At 42.3% G+C, this 26,256-nt stretch overlaps 1 protein-coding gene across 2 annotated transcripts in view; it reads right to left on the bottom strand.

Annotated features, from left to right (window-relative positions):
• Nucleotides 1-26,256, bottom strand: part of fryb (furry homolog b (Drosophila)) — a 65,730-nt gene that overhangs the window by 2,808 nt on the left and 36,666 nt on the right. Inside the window, exons 16-67 of one of the 2 annotated variants that reach the window (XM_030437500.1) lie at nt 24,791-24,962; nt 24,555-24,687; nt 24,192-24,299; nt 23,929-24,055; nt 23,252-23,365; nt 22,847-23,011; nt 22,487-22,573; nt 22,132-22,391; nt 21,782-21,971; nt 20,982-21,106; nt 20,097-20,154; nt 19,605-19,696; nt 19,138-19,310; nt 18,780-18,940; nt 18,566-18,676; nt 18,260-18,414; nt 17,908-18,007; nt 17,601-17,772; nt 17,167-17,423; nt 16,943-17,089; nt 16,177-16,345; nt 16,000-16,087; nt 15,759-15,832; nt 14,411-14,561; nt 12,856-12,959; nt 10,683-10,774; nt 10,438-10,531; nt 10,096-10,315; nt 9,776-9,897; nt 9,409-9,596; nt 9,229-9,323; nt 8,946-9,144; nt 8,631-8,852; nt 8,244-8,442; nt 8,057-8,154; nt 7,712-7,882; nt 7,110-7,250; nt 6,828-7,013; nt 6,553-6,717; nt 6,132-6,206; nt 5,809-5,979; nt 5,625-5,633; nt 5,033-5,227; nt 4,783-4,920; nt 4,228-4,442; nt 3,489-3,693; nt 2,372-2,521; nt 2,161-2,259; nt 1,954-2,037; nt 1,614-1,631; nt 1,304-1,414; nt 258-493 (exon numbers count right to left, since the gene is read on the bottom strand). In XM_030437500.1, coding sequence (XP_030293360.1) covers nt 258-493; nt 1,304-1,414; nt 1,614-1,631; nt 1,954-2,037; nt 2,161-2,259; nt 2,372-2,521; nt 3,489-3,693; nt 4,228-4,442; nt 4,783-4,920; nt 5,033-5,227; nt 5,625-5,633; nt 5,809-5,979; nt 6,132-6,206; nt 6,553-6,717; nt 6,828-7,013; nt 7,110-7,250; nt 7,712-7,882; nt 8,057-8,154; nt 8,244-8,442; nt 8,631-8,852; nt 8,946-9,144; nt 9,229-9,323; nt 9,409-9,596; nt 9,776-9,897; nt 10,096-10,315; nt 10,438-10,531; nt 10,683-10,774; nt 12,856-12,959; nt 14,411-14,561; nt 15,759-15,832; nt 16,000-16,087; nt 16,177-16,345; nt 16,943-17,089; nt 17,167-17,423; nt 17,601-17,772; nt 17,908-18,007; nt 18,260-18,414; nt 18,566-18,676; nt 18,780-18,940; nt 19,138-19,310; nt 19,605-19,696; nt 20,097-20,154; nt 20,982-21,106; nt 21,782-21,971; nt 22,132-22,391; nt 22,487-22,573; nt 22,847-23,011; nt 23,252-23,365; nt 23,929-24,055; nt 24,192-24,299; nt 24,555-24,687; nt 24,791-24,962 — 7,391 coding nt within the window. The remainder of the gene's footprint in view (nt 1-257; nt 494-1,303; nt 1,415-1,613; nt 1,632-1,953; nt 2,038-2,160; nt 2,260-2,371; nt 2,522-3,488; nt 3,694-4,227; nt 4,443-4,782; nt 4,921-5,032; nt 5,228-5,624; nt 5,634-5,808; nt 5,980-6,131; nt 6,207-6,552; nt 6,718-6,827; nt 7,014-7,109; nt 7,251-7,711; nt 7,883-8,056; nt 8,155-8,243; nt 8,443-8,630; nt 8,853-8,945; nt 9,145-9,228; nt 9,324-9,408; nt 9,597-9,775; nt 9,898-10,095; nt 10,316-10,437; nt 10,532-10,682; nt 10,775-12,855; nt 12,960-14,410; nt 14,562-15,758; nt 15,833-15,999; nt 16,088-16,176; nt 16,346-16,942; nt 17,090-17,166; nt 17,424-17,600; nt 17,773-17,907; nt 18,008-18,259; nt 18,415-18,565; nt 18,677-18,779; nt 18,941-19,137; nt 19,311-19,604; nt 19,697-20,096; nt 20,155-20,981; nt 21,107-21,781; nt 21,972-22,131; nt 22,392-22,486; nt 22,574-22,846; nt 23,012-23,251; nt 23,366-23,928; nt 24,056-24,191; nt 24,300-24,554; nt 24,688-24,790; nt 24,963-26,256) is intronic. The other variant, XM_030437501.1, reaches the window with a different exon arrangement.

A 26,256-nucleotide genomic window follows, 5' to 3' on the forward strand; every position in this document is an offset into this window, starting at 1 on the left:
GATAGGTGGGTAGTCACTGCTGCAGTTATATAAAACAACTGTTTAGTTTAAACGTGCCCTGCAGAGTTTTCTACAAACATAGTCTCTGCAAAATGAAACAGATGACCCAGCCAAAGCACTACACTAATGAAAATATTTCAATAGCATGTATACCTGATGATTCAGACTCATATTGTAAGAAAAATCTTAAGAAACAATTCTAAATACTTGGACATAAAAATATCCATAGTTAAACTACTAGATGTTAATTAGTCTACCTGAACTCCTGGATGTAGCGCACAGCTTTGGTGAACTCGTGGTTCTTAAGGCACTCCAGTATGGACTGCACAGCTGCCTCTGAGGTGGCGAAGCTGGGCACGACCATGGCTGCCACCTGGGTGGCGTGTGCGTGCGCATGGGCCAAGTGTTTGTGCTCCAGGTCGCTGGCTACGGCCGCCTCCGCTGCCTGCAGGCTGGTCCTCAGATCAGTGAGCTCTCGAGACATGTTCAGCAACTACGGAGTGGGAAAGATACATACAGTGGTTGAGTGTGTGTGTGTGTGTGTGTGTGTGTGAGCGAGATTAATAAGTAATCGCAGAAGTAACGTCTATATCAGTTGTATAATTAGGAATATTATCTTTAACATAATACCGCTTTGTAGTTGTACAGTAGATACCTCAACATTGTTTAAAGACGCTGGAAAAGCGCTGGATGCCAGTCATTAGTTTATGTAAGCTGACTCCAACGTCAGCAACTGTTGCTATCTGTTAGTGGAACGGAGAGAGACACTGAGATAATCTACTCGAGAATGGCATAAAGTGACATCCTCCATCTGTGAAAAATCCAACCCAAGTCCTTCAAAAATAAATCCACATTCCAGCAGCATTAAACAACAGATCGTCCACAGGCCTGATGAATACATGTAAATTGCTACAAATTGTCACACAGAGCCCCTTTAATAATAGTCCTCGAGATACTGGTACAGTAGTGGTACAAGTTCTTTTCATTTGTTACTGTTAAAGCAGATATAATCACATATATCCCAGCTACATGTACTATGATGAAACGGAAACATAAAAGTGACCAGAAAGTTCAGCACAGAAACACAGTCTCTCTGTTTTGTCCACCAGTGAGCACAAACAAGTTTATTTTTTCAATTGTCTTGCTCAGTTGATTTTTCACAGATTTCTTTAATAACCAAATCTGAGGTATCCTAATAAAATATTGACTGGATCTTACATTAAAAAAAAATTTGACAATCAATAATATAACTTGCTGTGTTAAGACTGTGGGTGATGTCTATGTGAAATGAGATGTGGCTCACCTCAGGCACGGAGCTGATGGCGTGAACTTGGCCAATGAGCGTGCAGTAGGACTGGAAGAGGAGGAGAAGCTGAAAATGCAGCTTGTAGAGCCTCTGACAAAGCTCCAGTTGCTGGAAGACATTAAAGAAGAATCGGGGTCAGATTCATCAGGAGGAGGGAACACATGGACACAACAACACATTCACAAGTACATACCAAGCGTGAAAGGAAAACAAACACACTGTAACAGCTAGCTTGTAGAGAAAATCGAGCAGTTCATTTAAGAAAAATCTAAAGCAGTGAAGTGAAGAAACTTGTAAGAGAACTTACTGCAAGAGACTCCATTTGCTAGACAGCGTGAGAGCGTGTTAGGGCATCAGAGGTGAGAGGAAGACAAAGTGTCAATCAAACACATGCACAGCACATTATAAACCACCCCTATTCACAGTCAAGCTACCGAGAATTAGTCAACAGTGTGTAAAACCCAGAAATTTGAAATCTTATGCAGTCCTTAGTGACTGCGGTAGTCAGGAGAATAAAAAGAGAACACACAGCAAACATGCAAAGAGAGCAAACATAGCACAGGAGAAGAAGCTAAACCTATGTGGAGGATTGTTTGCTCGTAAACTGTAGATATCCGCATGTTACAGTGAATAACTTTGTCGCGTACCTTCTCCTCTGAGTCTCCAGGCTGACAGGTGACCACGCTCTCACCGGGGCATCTGGGAAATGTGTCCTTACAGTTCCTCAACCACTGAAGGAAACAACGCAAGGTGACAAGAGAAGAGGAGAGATGGTGAGAATTTTGTTAGTTAATTACAGATTTGCATGTAAAAAAAATAAATAATAATCCAACCAAACAAAAAGGATGAGTTACCGATACAGCAGCATCCTCTTTGGTGTTGTAGGTATCCAGATACTCCTGCAGCTCCAGTGCGCTGAACTTCATCTTCTCAAGGAGACCATAGGACATGATCTGTAAAGACCAACAAGAAGAGAAAAGGAGGTGAAAAATGAGTTGTTTTCCTTGACTGATCCAACAGGCTGTGATCAACACTAAGTCAAACGTGTCTGCCCTCAACACTCACCGTGTCAGCATCAATGTAGATTGTGGGACAGTCTGAGCATGTGGTTAACATCTGTGAGGACCTGAGGAACTTTGATCCGATGCCCCTTAAGCCCTCTCCAAGGTAAGTGGCAACATCAGTTGTCAAGAGACAGAATTTACCCTGGAGGTTCTGGGAAAGAAAGATCATTTCAAAAATTGCTGTACTGTTGCACACACACACATTTAAATCCTACTGAAGAGTTTGCTTCAAGTGAAAACAAGAGCATCATAAACTGTATTTTCATCCAATTGTCAAACTAAATGTCACCTAAAAAGAAGAAAAAACACAATGTAAATTGGGTTTGTTTCCATCAACTGGTTTGGAGCAAATACATTTTGACAGTATAGGCAATCTTATGCATGGCTATAATAAACAAAAAGTGTAGAAAATTTAGATATAGTGAACTTGTTACCTAACCAAGCCCCCAGGAAGAGCGCCCTGCTTTGAAGCCAACTTTCATAGTGACCAAACTGTGTAATTACAACATCACGTGATGCACTGGGGCCCAAACAGACTTTTCCTGGGTGTAAAATGGTGGAAACATTTTGTTTGAGCGTCACAACGCTCGCAAAATGACTTACTCAACTGTCAGAATTTGAGCCATCTGTTCTGATAACATTTGGAAAGTCTAGAAGAGTCACACAATCAAATCATTTTATTCCCATGTAAGTTAGCCAACCTGGTCTGCGCAAGTCTCAGTGTACACGCTCTATGAGCCCCACAACACAGAAGATCCAGGTAATATTATACCTGTGAAGTCAAGCTTCCACAAAAGGGATGGCCAAGACAAACAAGTTAATTTTGTAGGGGAGTGCATTTTACCACACAACCAAAGTGGCCATACTTTGGTTGATGAAATGATCAAGAACGACTGAGCCTCACAACCATGTATCCAAGATCCTTTAAATCAGACTAAATTATGCAGTAGTAGAGAACGCTGCAAATTTGCCTTACGTGCCATTGCAGAACCTGCATTGTGACAATGTGATGTTGAACGATATATTGTGCAGCCCAATCTCCAATAATGTGCAGTACGTCTTTTTGAAAGAAGTAAGTAAATTATAACTGATATCAACTGATTCTTCCTGTGATTTACCTTAAAGAGAGACGAGAAGACTTGGAAAGTATGGACGGCGCAGGACCCATCTGAGTCGGTCACGAGCTGGTTGATGTGACAGCGCCATGCCTCCTCGGCATCGTCACACACTGCGGGTTGGAAGGCTGCCAAGATGGCGGAGAAAAATGGAGAGGGGGGAGGAGGAAAACCAAGGTCTTCCAAGTCATCTACATCATCACGTAAGCTGTCGCCATGAAAATGGAAAAGAAACGGGGGCACAAATAATAAAGGGTTTTGATATCTTCCCCGAAAAAAAGTTTTGAAACAAATTCAAGTGTCCAGCTACAGCACCTCATGGGATTATGTAAAATAGATAATGTGATACCCTCTGTGCCATTTAGATATGGATGAAGTTTTATTTGGAAAAAAATACTAGGTCTTTGTAGAGGTAGCCTAAAATACAAGTTACAAGGCGCAGAAAATATAATGCAACAAAGAAAAACTGTATATATTTATTTTAACTTGAGTTTACATATATGAGAAGGTCAGAAAATTGGGTTTTCTTAAAGTATTTACAGCGCACTTCATTGTGAATCACAGCTAATAATAAATTCCCTGATTTGTCCCAATGCTGCATACACAAACATTATGGTTGTGGCAGCTTTAAGTAAGCACTTAAACTGCAGTTTAACTGAGATTCAGTCCAATTCTCAGCTGATAAAAAGTTCCAGTGAAAAAATACTCCATATTGTTTCCTGTTCCTGTCTGTCACATTCACCTGGGCAGACAGTTGGGGTCTAGAAAGTCCAGCGGTGGCTGGCAGTAGTCCGGGTTGAGTCTGTGGTCCAGATTGCGCGGCTGATCCTGGGGCTGCCCCGACAACTCCAGGGTGAAGCTCTCGCCGCAGTCCGAGCCGTGAGGAAGTTCGTTGGCGCTCAGTGACAGCTCGTCATACTGGGCCTGAGTGTCCTCGTCATCGCCACACACCCTCCCCTGAGAAGACAAAGATCTTACATTTTCACTGAGGATAACAAGCAGAACTGTGAAAATCCTCAAGTGCATGTTCATGTTAGGGGGCGATAATTAAAATATAATTTGGTATGGTATATATCACGATAATGTAATCGTTCTGTAAATTCAATTTAGAAATTGTTTTAAAAACAATATCGTGCCATACTTAATCACATATTTTCTTCTTTAAGTTGGAACTTCTATCCAAAAAACACAATATCTATCTATCTATCTATGGACCCATTTCTACTGTTGCACAGTATATACCTTCATATTGCCAAACCCGAACATATTTGTATTTTTATGTGTATTATTTTCTCACGTGTAGGCTACGTAGATCATCACAGAGTGGTCCTTGGCCCGGTGTGGTGGCGTTGAGGGATTGTGGGTCAGCAGATGTGTCGTAAGAAGTAGATAGAGAATCCGTGTGGTTGGTTTCCTCTGATGGAGAAGGGTTAGTCTGGAACAGGGAGGCAAAACAGGAAATTCTTTAAACTGGGTCAACCTTACAAAAACAGTCAATAAAGCTTTTCAGTGGATGTCAGAGCTGTATATTTCCAACTAATACACACAAGCTGAGAGTGAGACAGGCTCTGGCTGGTTGAGGACTCCTCTTCCTCTGACGACTCGTCTGAATCGTGGGGGTCCTCGTGACCCAGACTGGGGGTGCTGCCTGAGTGCTGGCTCTCCTCCAACAGGTCGCCGAGCTCTGTGCTGTCCAGAGATCGTCGACGCACGCCCCAGTTAAAGTTATCGACCGTCTCGCCCTGAATAAAACACACACACAGACACAATGAAAGGCAAAGGCAGAGGCGATAGCAGTGAGGACATAAACCTTCAAGATAAGGAACAGTTGTTGTCTAAGAGCTTCTGATGACAAGCACAAGATGCAAAATGAAATGTTACTCATGTCATGGAAATATGCTGGAAAGGCTGTCTGCATTCAATATGATGATCTTTATCCCATAAAGACATTAGAATATCATTTATCTCCATTATGACGAGTAGCAGTATTGTCAGAAATGTAGTTCTGTGAGAGCCAATGAACCAAGCTGTGAGAGCAAAATGAAGCACAATCATCCTTTGTTCATTCAGAAGGAAACAAAGGAGCCAGCAACACCACAGATAGAAGCTAATGTAAGTGCTTAGTGTAAGAGACCTTACCTGGAGCTCCTAGGCAGCGAGGGGAAGAGAGAGAGACATAGAGTTAGACGGAGAGAGAGACAAGGAGGAGGGACAGAGAAATACATTTCAAATATATCGATGTTAGGAAAGAAATTATACATTCAAGGTAAAGGGGAACGAAAGATACAGATAATTTACTAGCCACGCTTAAGATAAGTCTCACCTCTCCGTCCTCCAGCTCCACGTCCAGGAAGTCAAAGTCTCGGAAAACCCTGAACTGCTGCTCGCTGGCGGTGTCGTCGAGCGTGTCCTCTCTGGTGCCGCCCTCCTCTGACGACACACCGCTCTCCCGCACCTCCATCATATCCAAGTCACCACACGATGAGAAGATCACCTGGCGAGAAGGAACAAAAGAGGTATTTAGACTTCTGGCAGACAGTCTGTGTTTAGCAGCAACAAAAGTGACTTCTGCCCTGTTGTAGACCTCCGTTGACTGTAAACAAGCACAGGCAGAGTACTGTAAACAAGAGATGGTAGGAAGCTTACAGATGGGTTCTTGGTGAGTCCGACTTCTTGTCCACAAAGAGACAAAACGTTCACCAGCTTCTCTCTGGTTCTCTTCTATTCAGGAGAAAGGCAGCAAAAAATAAAGAGTGTTGTATTTAGCAAAGACGAAATGGACATAAACTCTATTAAACTCATGTTGTCTCCTGTTTCTTGGCTTTCCTTTTTTTTAGCTGCTTCAAATCTTTTAATAAGTGCTTCCATTAATCTAAAATTTTTTCCATATATGTACAACATCTAGCATAGTTTTTCTTCAGTATAGCAGAGCATAAAACATACAGAAAGATATTACTTAGATGTCAAAACTATGACTTAGATCAGCTACAGCTCCATAAAGAAATGTGCATAAACCATGAATACAATTTTGAAATGGCAATACTTTAACAGTAGACTGTAACTCTACCTGAGAGGACTGTGGTCGCCTCCAGCTGACGGGCACCAAGATGGTGTTCGAGTTGGATCCAGAGGAGGTGGAGGATGTACTGCGGGTTACAGCCATGGCTCTGGCCTTCCCCTCTCTACCTCCTGAGCCCTGAAGCTCGTCGAACCGACGTCCGATCACAGGAGTCTGCGAGGAGGAAAAAGAGGCAGGCACTCATTAAAATGTGCGGATATCATAAATACTATGAGAACTCAAATTGTAAGTGGGCATTCCATTCATTTTAGTTGCTCCCTCACCTCAGAGATGTCAAAAGTGAAATCCAGCGTTTTTCCAGGCAGAGCCTTGGATGAACCGTCCCACACTCTGCTGACCTCGAGGTTAGAAAGGTCACCCTGCGAGTGGCCGTACACCGGATGAACCAGGCTGGCAGAGCGTGACACGACCAGCTTTAAGATGTTCAAGGCATCCTTCCAGTGTATGGTCTGTGGAATCACAAACGAAGTGCAATGTATTAGAGAGACTGCAGTGCATACTTAGTATCAAACACAAAGGTGGTAGTAGAATGAGCAGATAATTACCTGGACAAACTTCTCAATGGTCTTTGTGACATCAGCGTTGAACTGTTTGACTTGTACAGCAGTCAGGTCCATGTGGCTGAGCAGACAGTAGATGATCTGGAGGAGAGACTGCTGCATGCTGGGAAGGCCCTTATCCAGTAGCTGAGACATGGAGAGTGACATTCAATGAGCGAAGAATGCATGCAAACACAAAAAATATTGCTTACGGATATCTAGTTAATCAGGTATTCGACCATATTACATCAATTCCGAAAATCCTCACACTGGCTACCAGTCAAGTAGAGAACTGGTTTCAATTTCTTGCTTCTCATCTACAAATCAATCTATGGTTCAAGACTGAAATACATGCCATGAGCCTTCAACAACCCTACACTGATGGCTTTAATGTCTTAGCTTAGCTTCTAAACTACCTTTATATATTTTGTAAACATCAACATGAACCCATTCTGCACCTGACTGGAGAATTGAATCACTTGCTAACTGTCCCTGTGGTCAATAGACCGAAAACTATCCAACAAACTTGCTTTACTAAAAGGCCTTTCAAATGATAAACATGTAAGCCTAGAAATAAGGTATGTAATCGCATATATATCAGCACGTACCTCAGCCATATATGTGACCATGTTGAGTGTGATGTCGGAGAAAGCCTCGTGGAGGTAGCGGCAAACCACACTGACCCAAGAGAAAGGGTCCCGGGTGTAGGAACGTGTCTTATAGAGAGTCATCACGTGGGCCAAATGGGACAGCTTTGTGTGCTTCTCTACCAGACACACCTGGCGGAGGAAGAGACAGGAAGAGGCACCAGACTGCTTTAACAATGCATTTCTTTTTTATCTTGTATTTCTTTCTTTTACGATCACTGGCAAAACTAAACTAACCAAAAGGAAACTTAAGTAAACGTGACAAGGCTAGTGGTCTAACTAGACAAGACTAGCTGTTTGTCTAACCTGTGCGATCCTCTCTGCGCTTTCCTTACAAAACTGAGTAGGGTGGCCAAAGTGCTGCACCAGGTGAGGCAGCAGACACAGCACATTCAGAGGGAAACCTGCACAGAGGGACAGGGTTAAACTTCCAACACAGTATAAATTAAAATGGATAAAATCACATACAATAATAAAAGAGGAAAATACCTACCAATAGACTGCGAGCTGTCAACAACAGGCACGCGGGAGACCGGAGTGAGCTGGCAGAAGAGCTGCAAGGTGAGGTCAGAAGTGGCCTGGGAGGTAAAACCCTTCAACAGAAGCTGCTGAATCCCAGAGAAGCCGCTCCATCTCAGCTGAGCCTGCAGCTTCTCGAGGCGTTCTCGGTTCTCTGCTCTGTCTAAGGGCACCTGGGAAATAAGAGTTGTTTTTAGTTTAACTGAAGCCTGAAGCTGGTTGTATTATTTTTGCTCCTAAGATACACTTTTATAGTCAGTTGCTTGTACTTCTGCACAGTACTTATGACTGGGAATCCCCCTTTAAATTAGCACAATTACATAGATTTCCCTTTAAGATCAGTAAGTTTAATCTTTGCTACCTTTGACAGCAACTTGTGCACGAGGCGAAGTGACATCTGATACTCAAACTCGAAGTCAGACTCCATGAGTGACACCGCCACCCAGAAGACTGTAGCCAGTATTGATGAGGGATGGGAAACATGGGCAGGATCCGATAGGACACTGGGATCAATGCGATTGGTTGACGACGAGCAGGACCCCGGGGTCCTCCCTGCTCTGGCGAGGCCATGACTGTTGCAGGCCTGTAGAATAAAAATCAAATATAAACACTGAATTAGTGAGATGTTCTACAGGTCTGTCCTAGTAGTATAATGATAAGAATCTCTCGTTCTTGCCTGTATGCGATCCAGAGTTGCGCTGCGAGGAGGATCACTCATATGGTGGCCACACTCGCCAAACTTCTTGGGAACCGAGTAGGAGCGCTGGTGGCGCTGCGATGACAGACCGACAAACCCGGGGCCAGGGAAGTTCAACTGACCCGTGCTCTTTCTGTTCATCAGTTTGTCGCTGGTCACGAAGTCTGGTGAGGACGTCCTGTCAATCAAAAGCAGTGAAAATCAACATTCTAACCAAACTGCTTCATTCAAATTTTTCACTCATAAAAGAGCAGCAGTCTACCTGGTTAGAGCTGCCATAAGATCGCTGTTTTTCAGACATTCTGCTAGATTCACCACCACCGACTCCAGTGTCAAAAGCACCTCCATCACATAGCCCTGAAACACATAAATGGATGTTCAGTGCTGTAATAGTTCTCACATGTGCTTGCTTCTAACCACACATTCACTTGTTCTCTCTCACCTGCACCTCATCCCCGTGTTCTCCCACCACCTCGACGAGGCGTGAGACCAGGTCGGAGACTGCGTGGTTGTTGATTGGCTGCTTGAGGGCTCTGAAAATCTGGAAAGAGCGCCCGGCGTAGTGACGTGAGGAGCTGCACAGCGCCGTCTGTAAAGCCACATCGCTCAGCTGGTGCTCCAGGTGGAAGTCTGGAGAAACAGGTAGGAACAAAGACACATTAGGATACATTAAGGATGACGGGCCAGGTCATTGCAGAACACCACAGAGGGCGTTTAACAAATATTTTCAGAAACACTACACGTGAATCCTTGTGGGAAGTGAGCCCTGATATTTCTGACATCTGGCATTAACATGATCAGTTTCACACCTGATTTCGACTCCTTGAAGACAGAGATAACATGGCGTAGAAAGTTGGAGAGCTGCTCCGTGCTCTTGGAGTTGGGGTTCTTTGGCGTGATGTCCTCGTGCACCCACAGCGGCCCGAACGCTCTGAGCAATGACAAAGCAGTACTCCAGGCACTGTATACCCACCACCAGTAGCACCACATACATGTTACATAAGCACTTAAATTGTGCGCACACAGTGTGCACGACAAACACATGCACTTCGCAAACACACCTGCTTGAACATTTGTATGCCAAAGCGTCGCTTCAGCAGTACAATTTCACCAGTGGAGCCACACGTACCTGGTGGAGAGGAATTCGATGAGTTTGTTCGTCTTCTCGTCGGTTTCATTTGGCGCATCCTCGAGGTCCTCCAGGTCGTCAGGTGTCACAAGGGGCAAATTTCCAACACTGCCTGCAGTGCTGCCCCCACCTAGACTGGCTGAAGAAGAGTTGGATGTGGAGCTGAGGCCGGAATCCACCACCGGAGATGCCTGCCATTCTCGCAGGAAGTCAGGTGCGTCTGAAGGAATAATTATGAATCATACTGTTACTAATTACTGTTTCAGCACATGTTTTCATTGGTTCCCCCATGAGAAACCCGATGCAGGATTAATTAATGTGTGTCAAGTATTTTCTACTTACGTGATTGCTGGTACTCAGTGTGGTAGCTGGACTTGATAGTGAGGGTCTTGTTGTCACTGATCTCTCTCGTTAGCATCAGAACTGAGGCTATTACCTGTAATCACCACAAGAAAGATCCTTCAGTGACGGAAGCAATTTGGCAGAATTTTTAAATGAAGAACTTCCCATTGCCATTATAAAAAATGCAATGTTATTTCAAGCTAAAATGGCACAAAAAATAACAGATAGTAGAATCACATTCTGACCTGGAAGTTATTGTTGCAGGAGAGGGCGATGAGGAGGTGGAGAAGGAGACGTTTGCTGTGTTCATAGACCTCAGGTCTGTAATGATCCAGACCTGACCAATGAAAAGCAGTGACATGATTATGATTTTGTGGGTACAGGTACAGGTACAAAGAAGGAGAGAAACACAGCAAAATAATGATTAACTACATGCCCTAGCTGTAAAAACAATTTTTTATATTTTTAGGAATTACTTAGAATGATCAAATATAGGAGAATACAAGGAGAAGTGAAATCTTGATACTGTTGCTGTGCCCAGAAATGTCGGTGTACAGTTTCTTAAATTCAGAATTTACGAGGACTGTTGTTGTGCTTCACTCCAAATTAGGGGAATAGAATTTCCTATTTTTTCATAATCTGGCTTCACTAACTCAGGGTTCTCCCCAGACGGTGGAACAACGGCGCTGCGCCGCCATACGGCTAGGTCAGCGCCGCTATACTCAACAATGTTAGCTGCTTTATAGCGGGTGTTTGTGGGCTGCCGCGGTTGACGGTGACGAGCGTCCGTCCGTCCGTCCGTCCCCCGGTTGACGGCGACAAGCCCCCGGCTGACGGCGGTGATCGATCGAGCGCCCCCCTCCCGGGACTGACAGTGACGAGCGTCCCCCCCCACCCACCCCACTGACGGTGTGCCGCTATACTAAAAATTTCTGGGGAGAACCCTGCTAACTCTAACAATCGCAGTCATGCTAAGTAGTCACAGAAAGGTGGTTCCAAACTTGATAAGTAAACCCAGGATTTTGACATCTAGCCATGAACCAATCACATAAAAGGGTAGGTGTTTGTGGCCAACGACCATAGACAAGTCCACTGGCAGCAAACACATAATTTTATAAACTGAGAGCTAACTATAATTGAAAAACAAAAAATGCTAAACACATAATTAGGCCCAAAGCAACACAGTTACAATTAGCAAATGCAGGAAGTACAGCTGACAAAAAAAATCACAGAATGTTCACAGGCTTATAATATGACGACATCAAAACGCGTGTAGAACTGCCAATAATTATATTTGTGTATTCTATTTAATTAGTATGTTGCTTGGATCCATTCTTATGACGTGTGAAAGAGAGTTTGAGTCTAGTTCAGACTTTGTGCAATGTGACTAAGACAGACCTGGAAGCAAATAATTAAGAAATTTTAAAACATAACTCAAGGCAGCACTTTCATATCTTACATCAAGAACAAGGCTTTAGTCCCTCAATCCATCTCTCTGGTAAGATGATATTGGAATAAAAAATAAAATGAACAATCAAATGGCTTTGACTTTGCCTGGAGGGGGCCCTGCTACACAGGGTTACACCTATCACAGTCTGCACACTGAGCTATTATATAATGAGGCCATTTCTAGAGAAATGATCGGTCAGAAGGCGATGTTTTTTTTATGTGTTGATCTGTTATCTGGAACATCACCTGCAGGTTGGGTGTACAGCATCAGTTACCATGGCGATGCATTCCGGTGAGAGGTGAAACAGCATGAATAAAACATTTCTCCTGACACAATGCAGCATGGATTCTTAGACATCTTCATGCGCACAGATTGGAAGATAATGAACCTGAGGGTAAGTATGCTAAATACGCAGCATGCATAATAATACAGTTCTGCACAGTTGACAGAAGAGGTATGTGTTTAGTGTCAGATAATAAAGTCGTGGTGAGAAATGCAGACCCAGGAGAATGTGTCTGTGTCTGTGTCTCACATCAGAATGGTCTGTCCTCCATGTCTATGTCACGCTATGAGCTTATTGGACGTCACAGAAAATACCTGCAACACATCAAGGTTATTTTTGGGAGTATGTTGGGGGGAAACACCCTGTTGACACCCAGTGAATGACGATGTTTTGATCTTATCATTTTTAGTTGTTAGTTCAAGTCCACCTCATGTTACCTCATTGGGAGATAAGAGATGGAGAACTTGTCTGAGTAAATAGGGCTGACCAACCAGCTGGTCCAGTTTTTCACATAAAAATATTCCACTCTCCAAAGTATTTAGGCTGTTTTTGAGCTGTTTCCTTTGTTCTTACTTTTCGAGATCAATCAGCTTTATAGGTCCACAGACTACAAGAGAAATGTAGATGAAAGCTGAGGTATGTGTGTGTGTGTGTGTGTGTGTGTGTGTGTGCTGTGTACTCCTACCCAAAAAGAGGGCATGTAGTAGCAGGGGCAGGTGTAGAGCCCAGTCCTCTCTCACACTGTGGTCCACCACCATTTCAGTCATAAAGATCACTGCAATGTTACACCTGAAGACAAATACACACACAGATCGAGTGAGTGCACAAAAAATCGACATCATTTGCTCCTTCCGTAGGTGGTAGGGTTGTGTACTGAGCTGTGTGACCTTCCTTAAAGCCCATTTGACGTCAATAAGCCCACATGTTCGGCTATTCGGCAAAAGAACAAGGAAAGAATTATGTCCATCAGTCATATTGGGGCTGCGACCAGCCATGAATTTCATGATCGATACATTGTCTAATTATCTTGAGATGACAATGGCAGGGAAACAACCTAGTGCATTATTTCACACAACAAATTATATACAAAGAGCCAGGCTCAATTGAAATGTAACGAATAATATCCATTTATGATTAAGGTTACTTTGTTGTCTCCTGTGGGAGAAACTTCAAGTAAGAAAACTGCTGCATCAGGCCAGACATTACAATAAAACACACAAGAGTAAGAGGATCATGCGAGATATAAACAACCAAGCAAGTGAATCAAAAAATCATTAACCAAGTTTAATGGAAATTCAATAAATGCGATATCTATTGTGCTGCGCTTTTTCTCTTTTCTCCCTGTCGCTTTTGTTTTACTATTTTGTGTGTTTGATTGTTTTATTTTGATTTGCACTTTTTGGACATTTCTAAAGCGCTTTTCCAGCCATGACAGACTGATGGCTGAGGCTGCCATGCAAGGTGCCAACCTGCTCCTCAGGAGCAATTTGGGGTTCAGTATCTTGCTCAACGATGCTTCGACATGCAGCCGGGGAGCCGGGCGTTGGAGCCAGCAACCTTTCAACTAACCGACCTTCGACTAATTCAATTGACTAGATGTTTCATCTCTACATCAAATCAGCCGAATAAAAACCAAGACAACTGTGTTCTAGAGAGAACCTGTATTCTTTATCTGTTTCTACCCTTAAATGTCCATCAGTCTTAAAGAAGATCTGTATCACCAATTGAGGGAGACAATGAGACACAGACGCAAAAACGTGATTTCACATCATCATCTGAAGTCCTATTCTAGAAACTGGTTTTGTGTATGCACTGTGTTGTGATTGTGAGGTTTCTCTTGTACTGAATGAGAATAAACACGACAAATTGCAGATACAGAAACTGTATGAATAATAAGCCATGTTAATGTAATCAAACAGCCTGCTCTCCTGTAAATACACGCGTCATAAATCTAAGCTGATTCTCATTTTCATTTAATGATTTTTAATGTGTTCAGAGAGACGGAGAAGATAAATGAGTAGAGTCCCTTTTAAATATTCATTCTCTACATAGCAGAGACAGGGTGAGTGGCTCGGTTTCATTCTGTGCTGCAGTTTATGAGTCGGTGGAACTCATCTGTGAGAGAACACCTTTCTTTACTGACTCTGCTGTTACTGATAACAACAGCACTGTTTTCTGAGTGTGATTTTTGTGTTTCCTTCTGCGTTGTTCAATGTGTGTCCGTGTTTGCTCGCGCAGACCTGTGGAGCGGTCCTCGAGGTGTGATGGTTTCCGGGAGGTAGTCGACCAGAGGAGCCCAGCAGCCTCCGTTAACAGGCATGGGTAGCGGCTGTGGATGGTTGGTCTCCAGAACACCAAGCAGCCAACCAGCGTATGGTGGGAGTGGGTCAGCTATGAACAACAGACCAATACCAAGATTTTGTTATTAAACGGGTTCACTCGCTGAACACGGACTGTGAGGCATGAAAACGCTTTCCCATGTGAATCAAAGCAATAGCAAACAGCTAAAGTGACAGCTCAATTGGAAAACCATTCAGAACGTGGAATTCCAAACATGAGCTCAGTCGCGCTCCAAGTATTTAAACAACAAATTCGCACACACTGTGCAGTACAACAACAGTACTAAATTATTGAATATTTTCTATTTTTGAACAAATGTACAAAATGCAATGTACACGTATACAGAAGTGAACTGAGGGAGAGAAAACAACTTCTTGTTAATCAAAATCTTTCTTTTACTTGTATTAATTTTGTGATGTTAATATGTAATGTAGAGGGCAAGGTTTGACATTTCAGATAGACTAATTGGCTTGCTTGCTTTTGTGTCAAGAGTTAATGAGAAGTTTAAGTTAACTCTCTTCTAGTCATTGTAAAGATTAAACTACAACCGGCTTATTTACTATACAAGCTGGTAAGTAGCTTACTGTGCAAAAAAAGTGCCAGCACCTCTAAAGCTCTTTAACTGAAATGTTTTATGTCCTTTGCTCAATCCGTACAAAACAAACTGAAGTGAAAAAACAACATTTAGCCGATTTAAATGGCAGTACGTAACCTCAGTTTAGGGTTTATTTAATTCTGGGTACAACTCTGCTTAGTCACATGAGGACTACAGCAGCAGACTTCTGCCTGGAAGCCTCCCAACACAGATGCCTGCAAAAGATAGACCGAGTGCCATCAGTGTGGCTGAGGTTAAATCTATCTCTGTGACAAAGGGGACAGTGCTAGGCCTTGGCTAACATGTTTAATAAACAACAACAATAAAAATGCAGGGTATGGCACACCAAGGTTTCAGCTTGGCCACAGCAGGAAAGTTAACTGTGTATATTTAAGTATGACTTTCTAGCGCACAGACTCCTTAAACAAATGTCAGTTTGTACACTGTTATCTGTATCGAGGGGATTTGTCACATATAGCATAAAGGTCTTAGGTGTAAGTGGTAACCATTATGAACTGACAGGAAGCATCCATGTCCTGGAGTTCCTTCCAAGTAACAGACAGCTGTGAGTCCCCATGGGCTGTGTGTGAGTACACATTGTACTAGGCCAGCAAGTTTGTACATTCATTCTCACGAGACACGAAAAGACTTACTCTTTTCATCCTCGTAGGAGCCTCCGGAGCTGTTGCTGTAACGAGACTCCAGTCTGTTGTGAGCCCTCGCCCTACTGAGAGAAACGACGAAAACTCAAAGTTAAATTTACGGTTCGCAAATTGTACAGTTCTGTTATGATGCTGACATGTTTGACACATTGTATCTACTTTCAGTGTCTTGAGAGACACTAAGCTCTTTAAAAAATATATTTAAGTATATATAAAATGTTTTAATACTAACCGTTCTTCACTCTCTCTCAGCTTGCACTCATCTGTGTCCGCCAGGTTGTCCTGACCAGCCACCACGGTGTTACTGCTGGAGGTAGTGCCTACACACATGACATTTCAGAGACGATCATCAGAAATACAGTGCAGTCAATCACAGATGATAGGATATGACAGGAACTACTCCTTTTACCTGTCTGCGAAGTGGAGGCTTTGTTGCTGGCAGCGAAGCGGTAGAAGGGGGGGTTGTCACAGTGCAATACCACAGGGTTGACTGGGTCGGTCTGCTGGAGCTCAAACAGGAGCTCCTCCATGGTCTGAATGGTGTTGTTGCGACACAGGTAAATCACCACCTTCTTAATCTGAAACAGATACAAACATTAAAAGGTTTAGCTCACATTATCGCTGCATATTTGCTGTGGTTATTGTTATGATTATGAAATGAAACACACCAACAAAGTATCTTTGTCATCAGCATTTTCATCCAAATGTGTCACAAACTTTAACAGAATTTTAAGAAAATCTGCAAAAGTAAATAAACAATAATAAATGCTAGTTTCCTACACTGCCGTTATGAGATTATCAGTTGTTGAGGAGTTGGTAGCATCAGTTCTCTAGTCAGGGAACCATAAACCATTGCAGAAGAAGCGAGTGCAATAACATGACGTAAATTAAGTCATGTGTGACGAACCTCAAACTATGAAAACACAATATTAAAGCTGCAAGCACCGTTGAATGAGCTCTTGCACGCCGGCATGTGTCGGGGTATGAGGCAACGGTGGCCTCTTCCGCGAACATCGACTGTCGATACTTCAAAATGTGTGTAGAAATATGACCAAAAATCACTGTGAAAACTATGAGTTTCAAAAGGGAGCACTGCAAATAAGTTCCTTTGAGGATTTCAGTTTTCATGGTTACAACTTTCGAGCAGTGCCTCGATGTCTGCAGACAACACTTACATAAGGCAACAGAGTGGTATCGCTGCTGACTCCACACAGGCTGATAAGGAACTGCAAGGTGATCCGTAAGTTGTTGCTCCACCTCTCATTGGATACCAATGCATTCCAGGCATTCTCGATCTCCGGCCCAGGAACCTCGTCTCCGTACTGATAATGTAAAAAGAAGAAAATCCAGTTGAAAGGCTGCAAACTTAATCGGAAAATTAGTCATTTTCAACACTTACCTTCGCAGTCATGAACATAAGGTTGTTTAGCACCAGTGATGTCGCCTGCAGGGAGCCCCAGCCGTTACCTCTCAGACACGGAGACAGATTCACGCCCTGTCCCTGACCGTGAGGTTCTTCCTCTGGTGTGCACGGGCTTGAGGCAGGCGGTAAGAGCCCTGTGTCCACTAGCTCGATGTTACTGAGCCATGGCAGCAGGTAGGATAGCATGATCTGTCTGCCGTTGGGGTGGGTGGTTGGGAAACGCTGACTCACCTCTACAAGGTGGAAAAAAAATGTCAGAGGAATTAATGGTAGTTGAAGTACCTTGACGAAGCTGAGGACTCTTTAAAGATGTTGAACAACAATAGAAACACACTGGGATTCAACAACTGTCTCAAGGAGAATAATGGCTTCTTGGAAGTTTCGAATGTGCTTCAGCGTGAAAGGTGTACCTGAGAAAAGAGGCAGGGTGAGCTCTGGGTACATGCTGGCCAGCTGGATGGAGAGTTGAGACAGGTTGACGCTGTACAGGGGAGGCAGGGGGCCGTGCGTTCCATACAAAATATTTCCAGGCTTCTGCTCTACCATCCGCTTAGAGTACGCACACAGCTTGGACTCCAGCACCTGCACACATGATATTGATCTTTTACAAAAAGCATTGCAAGATCTCGGCTATATGCTCCTTTACACATCTCTGTGTGCGATTAATAAATATGTATTATTTGGACTGTGTGGTTCTCCTCTGTGTATTGTATGTACCTGCATCAGCTGCATGGAGATCTCATATATTTCCCTGCTGGTGTCTGAGGCCTTGAACAACACCAGATTGAGCAAGGTCACAAGGTCACATGGGTAATTCCTGGGAGAGTACGGGAAAATGTTTTTTAGATGCTAGTTGCAATGAATACCAATTCAATAAATGTGAACAGACAGTTGTTATCAGTGTGTTGTAGATGATTTTGCAAGTCCTATAATCAAGACAATAGTAACAGGTATTTGTTTACCTTGAATATAGTACATTTAAAAAAATAAATAAATAAATAAATAGATTTGTTTCCCTGGAGCTGGTCGATCTTCAGTATCTTGTATCTACAAATGCATGACTCCCTACCTGTTGCCACAGACAGTTGCGATGGCCTTGAAGCAGCCAGATGCCAGCTGGTAAGAGCCAGTGAAGCAGCGGTCCACAGCCCAGTTGAACAGATTGATTTGGTCTGGGTTGAGTTCTAAGAGCAGGATGACCACCTCACAGCCCAGACGGTGCACCTGGGGCAAACACACATTATCATGTAGAGTGATTACTCCACAGAAGGAGCAAAAACATTTAGGAAAACTAAGATTTGAAAGATAACTTCTTGGTGTTGAAGCTTCTTAATATAGAAGTTTCAGAAAAAAGTTGATCCCAGAGTTGACCTACCCGTATATCATGGCACGCCAAGATGTTGTCGAGCCATTTGTAGAGATAACCGTCAGTAGTGAGACCCACATTGTCAAACACTGGACCACAACACAGAACTGCTGACATGGCCTAGTTGACAAAGTGACAAAACGGTTAAAGCCAAGGCATCTTTATGATATGATAACAAGAACAAATGAGAGGTTTGAGTGACAGGAAAATGGTTATTGCTTACCTTTAATGCACAGTACTGGTAGCGAGTGATCTGGTGGTTGCGGTCGCTGTAACGATCGAGGGGAGTGAACATGACACTGAAGGGTCCAGCCCACTGGCTGAAGAGGATGAAGAGATGGTGTCTCAGAGACTGCTGAGGGAAGAGAAAGCGCCTGTGGTGGACTGTGAGTGAGAGGATGAGAGAGAAGAGAGAGGGAGAGACATGAGGGGTCAAAATAGGAGACAGGTTTAAATATACAATTGTAAATTCGGGCTGTGGCTGCAGAACACTCTTGCAGCCACGGAGACTAGATCAACTACCACTGACAGACAGATGTATTATGATATATAACATAAAAAAAAGTCATAAAATGATTTACCAGGAACACATTGGATGAGATTAGCCACCATGCCGCTGAAATGGGCTCTGATGTCTTTAAGCACGTCCAGCTCCTTCTCATTCTCAGCCTCCAGAAGCATCCGGGTTAGATCCACATATTCAAGGAACAAGGCACCCAGTGCCAGGGAATCACGTTCCAGTGCTCCATTGGTGCTGTAAAGGAGAAGAGGGACAATCACTGAGATCATCTTTGATGTAGGGAATGTCACCATAAGAAGGCCAGAAGGTACAAAAGGAAGCGAGCGAGTGAAGAGACAATTTAGGAAAATAAATGAACAAAAATGGGAGAAGTAGTATATGCAGAGTAATAAAAAGGTGATATTGCCCATGATATCATACGTTTAATATTGCACCTGCTATTGAAATGATGCATGAGCCCATGCGTACAAGGAAAGACCAAAATAAAAATATCATGAGGACATTCAGTTGTTTAAACGTGTGTGCTACCTGTCACTGATTACTCCCGCATTAGCCAACAGTTCAAAGATCCTCAGCAGCTGCAGCCTGAGAAGATCCCTCCTCTCTCTGCGCTTCTTGTTCTGAAATCAAACACAGGTTTTGGAGCAATTCCTCGAACAAACAAAATCAATTCTGCAGTTTAATTGGAAAAAAAAAAACATGTTTATAGTCATATGTTGTTTTGTTTATATGCTGTACATGGAATTTGTAAAAGCAACTTACCATGAAGAGTCAAAAAAATTAACAAGGCTATTTTCAAATTATACCAAATTATTGACATATGCAAGACATCTCAAATAGATACGAAATTGACTATATACAACATGAAAGATATACGTCTACACTCTTATTAACTGCTGTATTTAAAAGATGTCTTTATTTTCAGGGATCAATAAAGTTCATCTGATCTTTTTTCACTGTGTCAGTGGGTTTGTCTCAAAATTCTCCGTCTGTGTGTGTGTGTTAATGTGTGTGTTTTACCTCAGGCCTACGCTCCAGTGCTTCCTTCATCAGGGGATGCAGTTCTTCAACGAGCTCCCTATAAACACAGGATCAAAGAGAGCAGAGATCAATTGATTGCTTCATCGCTAAATGAAACAGATCGAATCTTCTTCACTTGCAGATGGAGGACAGTCTGATTTCAGGGAACTGAATGGTTTGTAACAGATATCTTATCTTGCGCAACCCAAACGTCACATGCCATCGAACCACTAATCCTCAAACGCAGGAATGTCAGACAAATTTGTCTGCGGAGACCTTAATCTCTTTAATAACAATGAGCGCCCTTTTGGAAAACATTTCAGGTTAAACATAGCTGATCTCTTTAAAATGAAATACCTCCGTGTCACAATGGAACCTCTGTCCTGTGAAAAAATGTGATACATTTCTGTCCCTCCGAGAATTGTCTTCTACATCTGTGACGCAGTTCTTTTTTTCCCCCTGAGTGTCACTGAGGCATCTCAGTTATGAAGTGAATGTGAAGACAGATGGGAATAACTAACAGAAGGAGAGGGGAGCGCAAAAAAGGCTGATGAATCGTGGCATTCTTATGTAAGAGATGAGGACTACATCTAGCACATCATCCATTTTCTCTTGTAATCTACCAGTCTGTCCAGTGTCATTCCCTCCTAACAGACTTTGTGTGTTTATTCTACGGCAACAAAAAACAGGCCTGGATCAACATCACAACAGCAAACAGCAGTTTGTTGATTGATGAAGAGCCACATGAGCTTTCAATCACACTTTTGTTTCTTTAATTAACAAATTATTTGACATCTTGTAAGTGAAACAATATGACCCAAGTATGATGTGTGTTGCGTGAGCTGTGCGTGTGTTGTCACTGTATAAGTCTGCATGTTCCCGTACCTGAAGACCAGAGCGTTTGTACATCCGAACCCGAGCACCAGAGACTCTGTGATCTCCAAACTCTCAGCTCTCATCAGCGGGACGAGCTGCTTCAGAAGCCATGCTACTGAGGGAGTGCCTATCACCTGCGAGATAAAAACAAACCACAGACATGTATCAGTCAAATAAAAAAAAACTGAGCACACTATTACACTGTCATTATCAACTATTCACGGGTTTTTCACCATTTCAAGATGTCAGATTTCTAATTCTTGATTTTTTTCTCGAAAAGGATTCAGATGACAAAGTCAGTATGCTTATAAAAATGTTTCTCTACCTGAAGATGACTCTTCACAATTTGAATCACATTTATCATTGCTGTTGATCAGAGAAACGATATACTTACAATTTGCCCTTAAAGTTAAAACAATTAATTGCTTTGATTGATTGAGTATTTTTTGAAGCAAAAATACCAATTACTTTCAGGTTCCAGCTTTGCCAATGTGAGGTGATATATCCTTATATAGCATTATAAATTGGATATTTTGGCGGGTGTTGGGCAACTGGTTAAAGAAATCAATATATTTGCAGACAACACCTTCAGTTCTGGGTGATGTTTTGACAATTTTCTGAAATTCTAAAGACCAAAAATATCATCAACAGAAAATCAAATAATCAACAGAAAATCAAAATTGAGCCGCAACATTAAAATAAAAATTGAGCTTCAACAATTGGTCCATCCACATAAAATGAAGTGCCAACTATTTTGATATCTGACTACTCATAAATTCAGGAATCTTTTTGCAGTACAAAACACGCACCTTGTTGTCGTAGGTGACACTGCCGTCGGGCGTTGTGGCAGTGATCTCTGGTGTGGAAGCTCTGAGGTGACCGGGGGACATGATGCTCGGCTTAGCCACACCTAGACACAGGATCAGGTAGTTACGCCACAGAGAGATGTAGCTGTCACTGGAGCCTGCCGTGCTGGTCTTCTTAGCGTTTACGGGACTGCTGCAGAAAGACAGAATGAGAACAGGAAGGTGGTCAGATATTTGAATCGTATACAGACAAGGATCATGTGCTGTATGAGATACATGATCATAGAGATCATACAGATATTTGGCTGTTAAATGACAGTTAAATGCTTGAAAAAAGGAAAGTGTTCTTGTACTTGGGGTCGACCAGTGGTAGCAGCAGCTGCAGTCGCGTGAAAACGTAGGGCCAGGCGTATCCCAGGGCGATGGGGCAGTGTTTGGGTAGGTGCTCCTGCCGCAAGAAGATGTGCAGACAGAGCACCCACGGGTCTTTCACACACTGAGCAAAGATCCACACGTGGCTGGGGCTCTTTACATCGTAGGAACTGCTCACTAGTCGAGCTGTCCACTCCACCAGCCACTGGAGGTCAACATGGTGGTTGAGAGGCAACGTGGACTGAGGGAGGGAGTTCAAGAGCAAAATAAGTCATTTGGGAGTCTGTGAAAAAAATTATCCATCCGATGCACTAATCTTAATATAAATACACTCACTGAGTCAGACACAGCCACGTGAACAAAGCTGTCCATTACAGCAGGGCTCAGCTGGTCCATGACCTCTATCATGGGTTTGTCGTCGTCCTGGAGGGGAAGACATTTATAGAATCAGCTATTTTTATAACAGCGTCATATAATGTGAGAGAATTCACCTGATGCATATGCTGCACATCTAATCACAGCTACAGTCAGAGGGCTCTCCTTACATCATGCCATTTCTAGGTAATGGTAATATTTGTCCTTGGTATTTTGCCAGTCACTGTCACTATGCAGATGTTTTAAAAGCTGAGATAAACATGTGGTGACTAGTTCGACGCTGTGTTTGTTTGGTGAAGATGAGAGTTTCCAGTGTCATACCTCAGCGTGGCCGAGTGCTGTGAAGAGGCAGCGAATTTCTCTTAACACGCCGACTGCCAGCTTCCTAGTGCTGGTCTGACACGAGCAGAGGAGCAGCAGGGCCAGACCCTCAACCGCATGGAGCACTGAGCAGTGAGGGCTTCGCTCAGGCAGTCTGGGGCTCGACTGATGGAGAGGAAAGACAGAGAAGGAGGAGAAGTTAGCATAGAGTTACAAATATTACTCCTTTTAATCATAGCTCTTGACAAAAACATTTTAGTGAAAGATACATCATTGGATCAGTGCATTTTAAAGTAAAGAAATAAAAAAGATAGTCATCTCAACATGGAATAACCAGATAACTGGTGTAACAGGAGGAAAAGAGTATTTTATTATTAAAAGTGTGTTACAATTAGCTGTACGAACCTCAACTCCACCTCGCGTCTTCCCCTGGAGCTGCAGAGCTAACCTCCACTGTGTGAGCAGCTGCAGAAGGAGCTTCACAGATGCGTCCTGCAGACCTTGATGGGTGTCTTGGACCTGGAATAGGTGGGAGAGGGATATTCATCAGAGGACTGCCAATTTCAATGAGTTTGTATATGTTGTTAATTTAAAAAGGATGAAGCGTTCAATGACTCTAATTGGGTTTTTCTGACAGGCCTTCTGTGGCACAAATGATAGTTCTGCAAGGGTAAGCTATACTTTACAGTATTAACTTAAATGTTTATTGAGATTTTGGCTTTGAACAATATACACAAGGAAGTGAAAAGGAAGAAATAAGGAAACAAAGTGCTGTTGTAGCAACCAATTTTGAGTTTTGTATGTCAAGGTTTTGTATTTCCTCTCTTAATTTTAGGATTTGTGTAGTTATAAACGTTTTTTGCTTATTGCATTTCAAAATTTGATGAAATATGATGTCAGCAATGATTAATCACTAAATGAACACTTAAGATTTCAAAGTCTTCTCAATCTGGATTACTATTTTCTTCTGTTATCTAGTGTCTATCATTTATGACCACAATAACCAAGCCTTAACACACACATTAAGAAGGTGCAACAAATGCAAAAACAGGATATACTGTCCATTTTTCTGCCAGTCTTACCTCGCGCAAAAGGAAATGTGTGTAACCGAACAGGACATCTTCCCTCCAGTCTGAGAAATCCAGCAGCAGGCTCTGCAGGGAGTTCTGGGAAATAAGACGAAGCTCATCGTCCATGTGCACTGTCAGTCTGAGGGACAAATGACAGCGTAAATTATACTTTACACCTTCATATGGGTTTTCCAACAAAAAATACTTTTTTTATCAGTGTTTACTCAGGATGAGGTTAGCTAGCCAGACATGAAGTTGTCCTGTTTCTAACTCACCTTGACAGAAGGTCAATGAGCTCAGGTTTGGACATGGCATCAGGAAGGATCCGAGGAATGGCAGCCACACACGTCCTGAACAGGTCAATTTTAGGCTTCCTTTCACCACTGTCAATGACGGAGAGGGACTTTCAGAATGCTAAAAGTTGTTTAAGGCATTTGTGAATTTCCTAACTCAAAATACAGGTATGTTATTCTAACAATATATGTATATATCACAATATCACTTTAAACCATCATTAAAATAGCACACTTCCAAATAACTAACAGAGTGAACGTGTTTAATTTTCAGATATATCAGTAATAGAAAAGCCATCAGTACTAAAAGACTAAAAACAGTTGCTATGCTTTGTAGTAACATACGTGATCATGTCCTCTGGTTCTTTGTTGAGCATCTGGACACTGGTGAGCATCATACAACGACCAACCTCTTTGTCCAAGTGTCTCAGGATGTTGTCAAGAGCTTTTCGCACTTGGGAGTAGTACAAGGACATGCCTGTGGAGGACATAGACATAAAGTTAGAGACTGCATTCAAATGACTCTGTCGTGAATGCCTACAGACACACACACGCACACACACACACACACACACACAGACCTATTAGTTTGGCTTCCTCTTCAGTTAGTGTCTTGCTGAGATATGTTTTCTTCTTCTTCAGAGAGTTTCCAGAGGGCAGAGTGGCTCCTGTGTTGGGCATTGGGGGCTCTCCGTCCTTCTGTTGCAGAGCATCTGCTATCACCAGGAATGCCCGCAGACCTATGTTCATACGCTGGAACACAGAAAAAGCATCCTTACTATACGCCAGACATTTATCAGGAGCAATGGCGAATGTGTGGCAGGGACTGAGTCTGGCAGCAAATCACTCGGCAGTCCTTACACTTTAGCAAGCAAAATTAATTTTGTAGGACACAACAGAATATTTAATACTGTAATTACATGTTTATTTCGGATGATTATTTTTAAACATATTCAATAATTCAGTGCTGTTCAGCAAGGGTTTTGATACTAAAAGTGAGTTTACATAGTAATTTACATTTAAGTGCATGACTAATGGTTTGTAATCTCACAATCCTAGATGTCTTACTTAGCTTTTTATATTTCTGAATTATCCAAAACATACCCACCACATTGGTGAGTGTCTTTACTATGTTTAAAGAGTACTAACCTAGTGCCTACATTAACCATAATGGAACACAACTTCTGACAGGTCAGATAAAGATTTTGTTCGTTGTCTTATCTTAGTAGCAGCCAATGTAACCACGAGTTCGGATTATTATCAGTTGATGCGAAAATGACATAATTTGTTCATATATTTATTTAATTCTTTACTGTTCTTAATCTATTTATCGGTTTTAATTCCTCTGATGTGATGGTGTCTTCTTATCATCCTCAATGGATTTTATTCTTTTTTTTATCGCCTTACTATAATTGCTTTTTTATGATTTGGCCCGTTCAATCACTTTTATTACTTTTACTTGTGACTACTTCATTGACATTTCGTATTTTGCATTTTGTGTTTTGCCTTCTTGTTTTAACTTCTCCTTCGGCTAGGCTTCTTTGTTTGGCCTGACTGTTAAGTGTTTTTTCTGTAATATTGTAATATTGTTATTGTTATCATCATTATTACTATTATTATTATTATTAGTGGAACTAGTAATAGTAATAGTAGTGGCAGTAGTATCATAGTTCGTATGAGTATTATCATACATTATCAAACTGGAAGTGCTTTATACAACTTTATTGCACATATGCAGTAGCCTGTAAACAGACTTTGATGTGTAAAATCAGTGGAGTTCCCCTTTCAAACATGCAGTGAGTCTAATGATTTGTTTCTAGTCACATGACCAGCACTGTAGTCACACTGCATATTATCTCTTTACTGCAGATTTAAAAAAAAAAGGTGCCTATTCATTCTGGTGGTGCATTAAAATTTCAAAGCTTCAACATAGAACACACTGTTCTTCACCTTCCTCGCCGACAGAAGAATACAAATAAAAACTGGAATGCTCATACTTGTAACTTGGCCAGGAGATACACTGTGTGATCTGAGTGCGAATGTGTGC

Source organism: Sparus aurata, chromosome 13 (genome assembly GCF_900880675.1).
Source record: "Sparus aurata chromosome 13, fSpaAur1.1, whole genome shotgun sequence".
NCBI classification, from domain to species: Eukaryota; Metazoa; Chordata; class Actinopteri; order Spariformes; family Sparidae; genus Sparus; species Sparus aurata.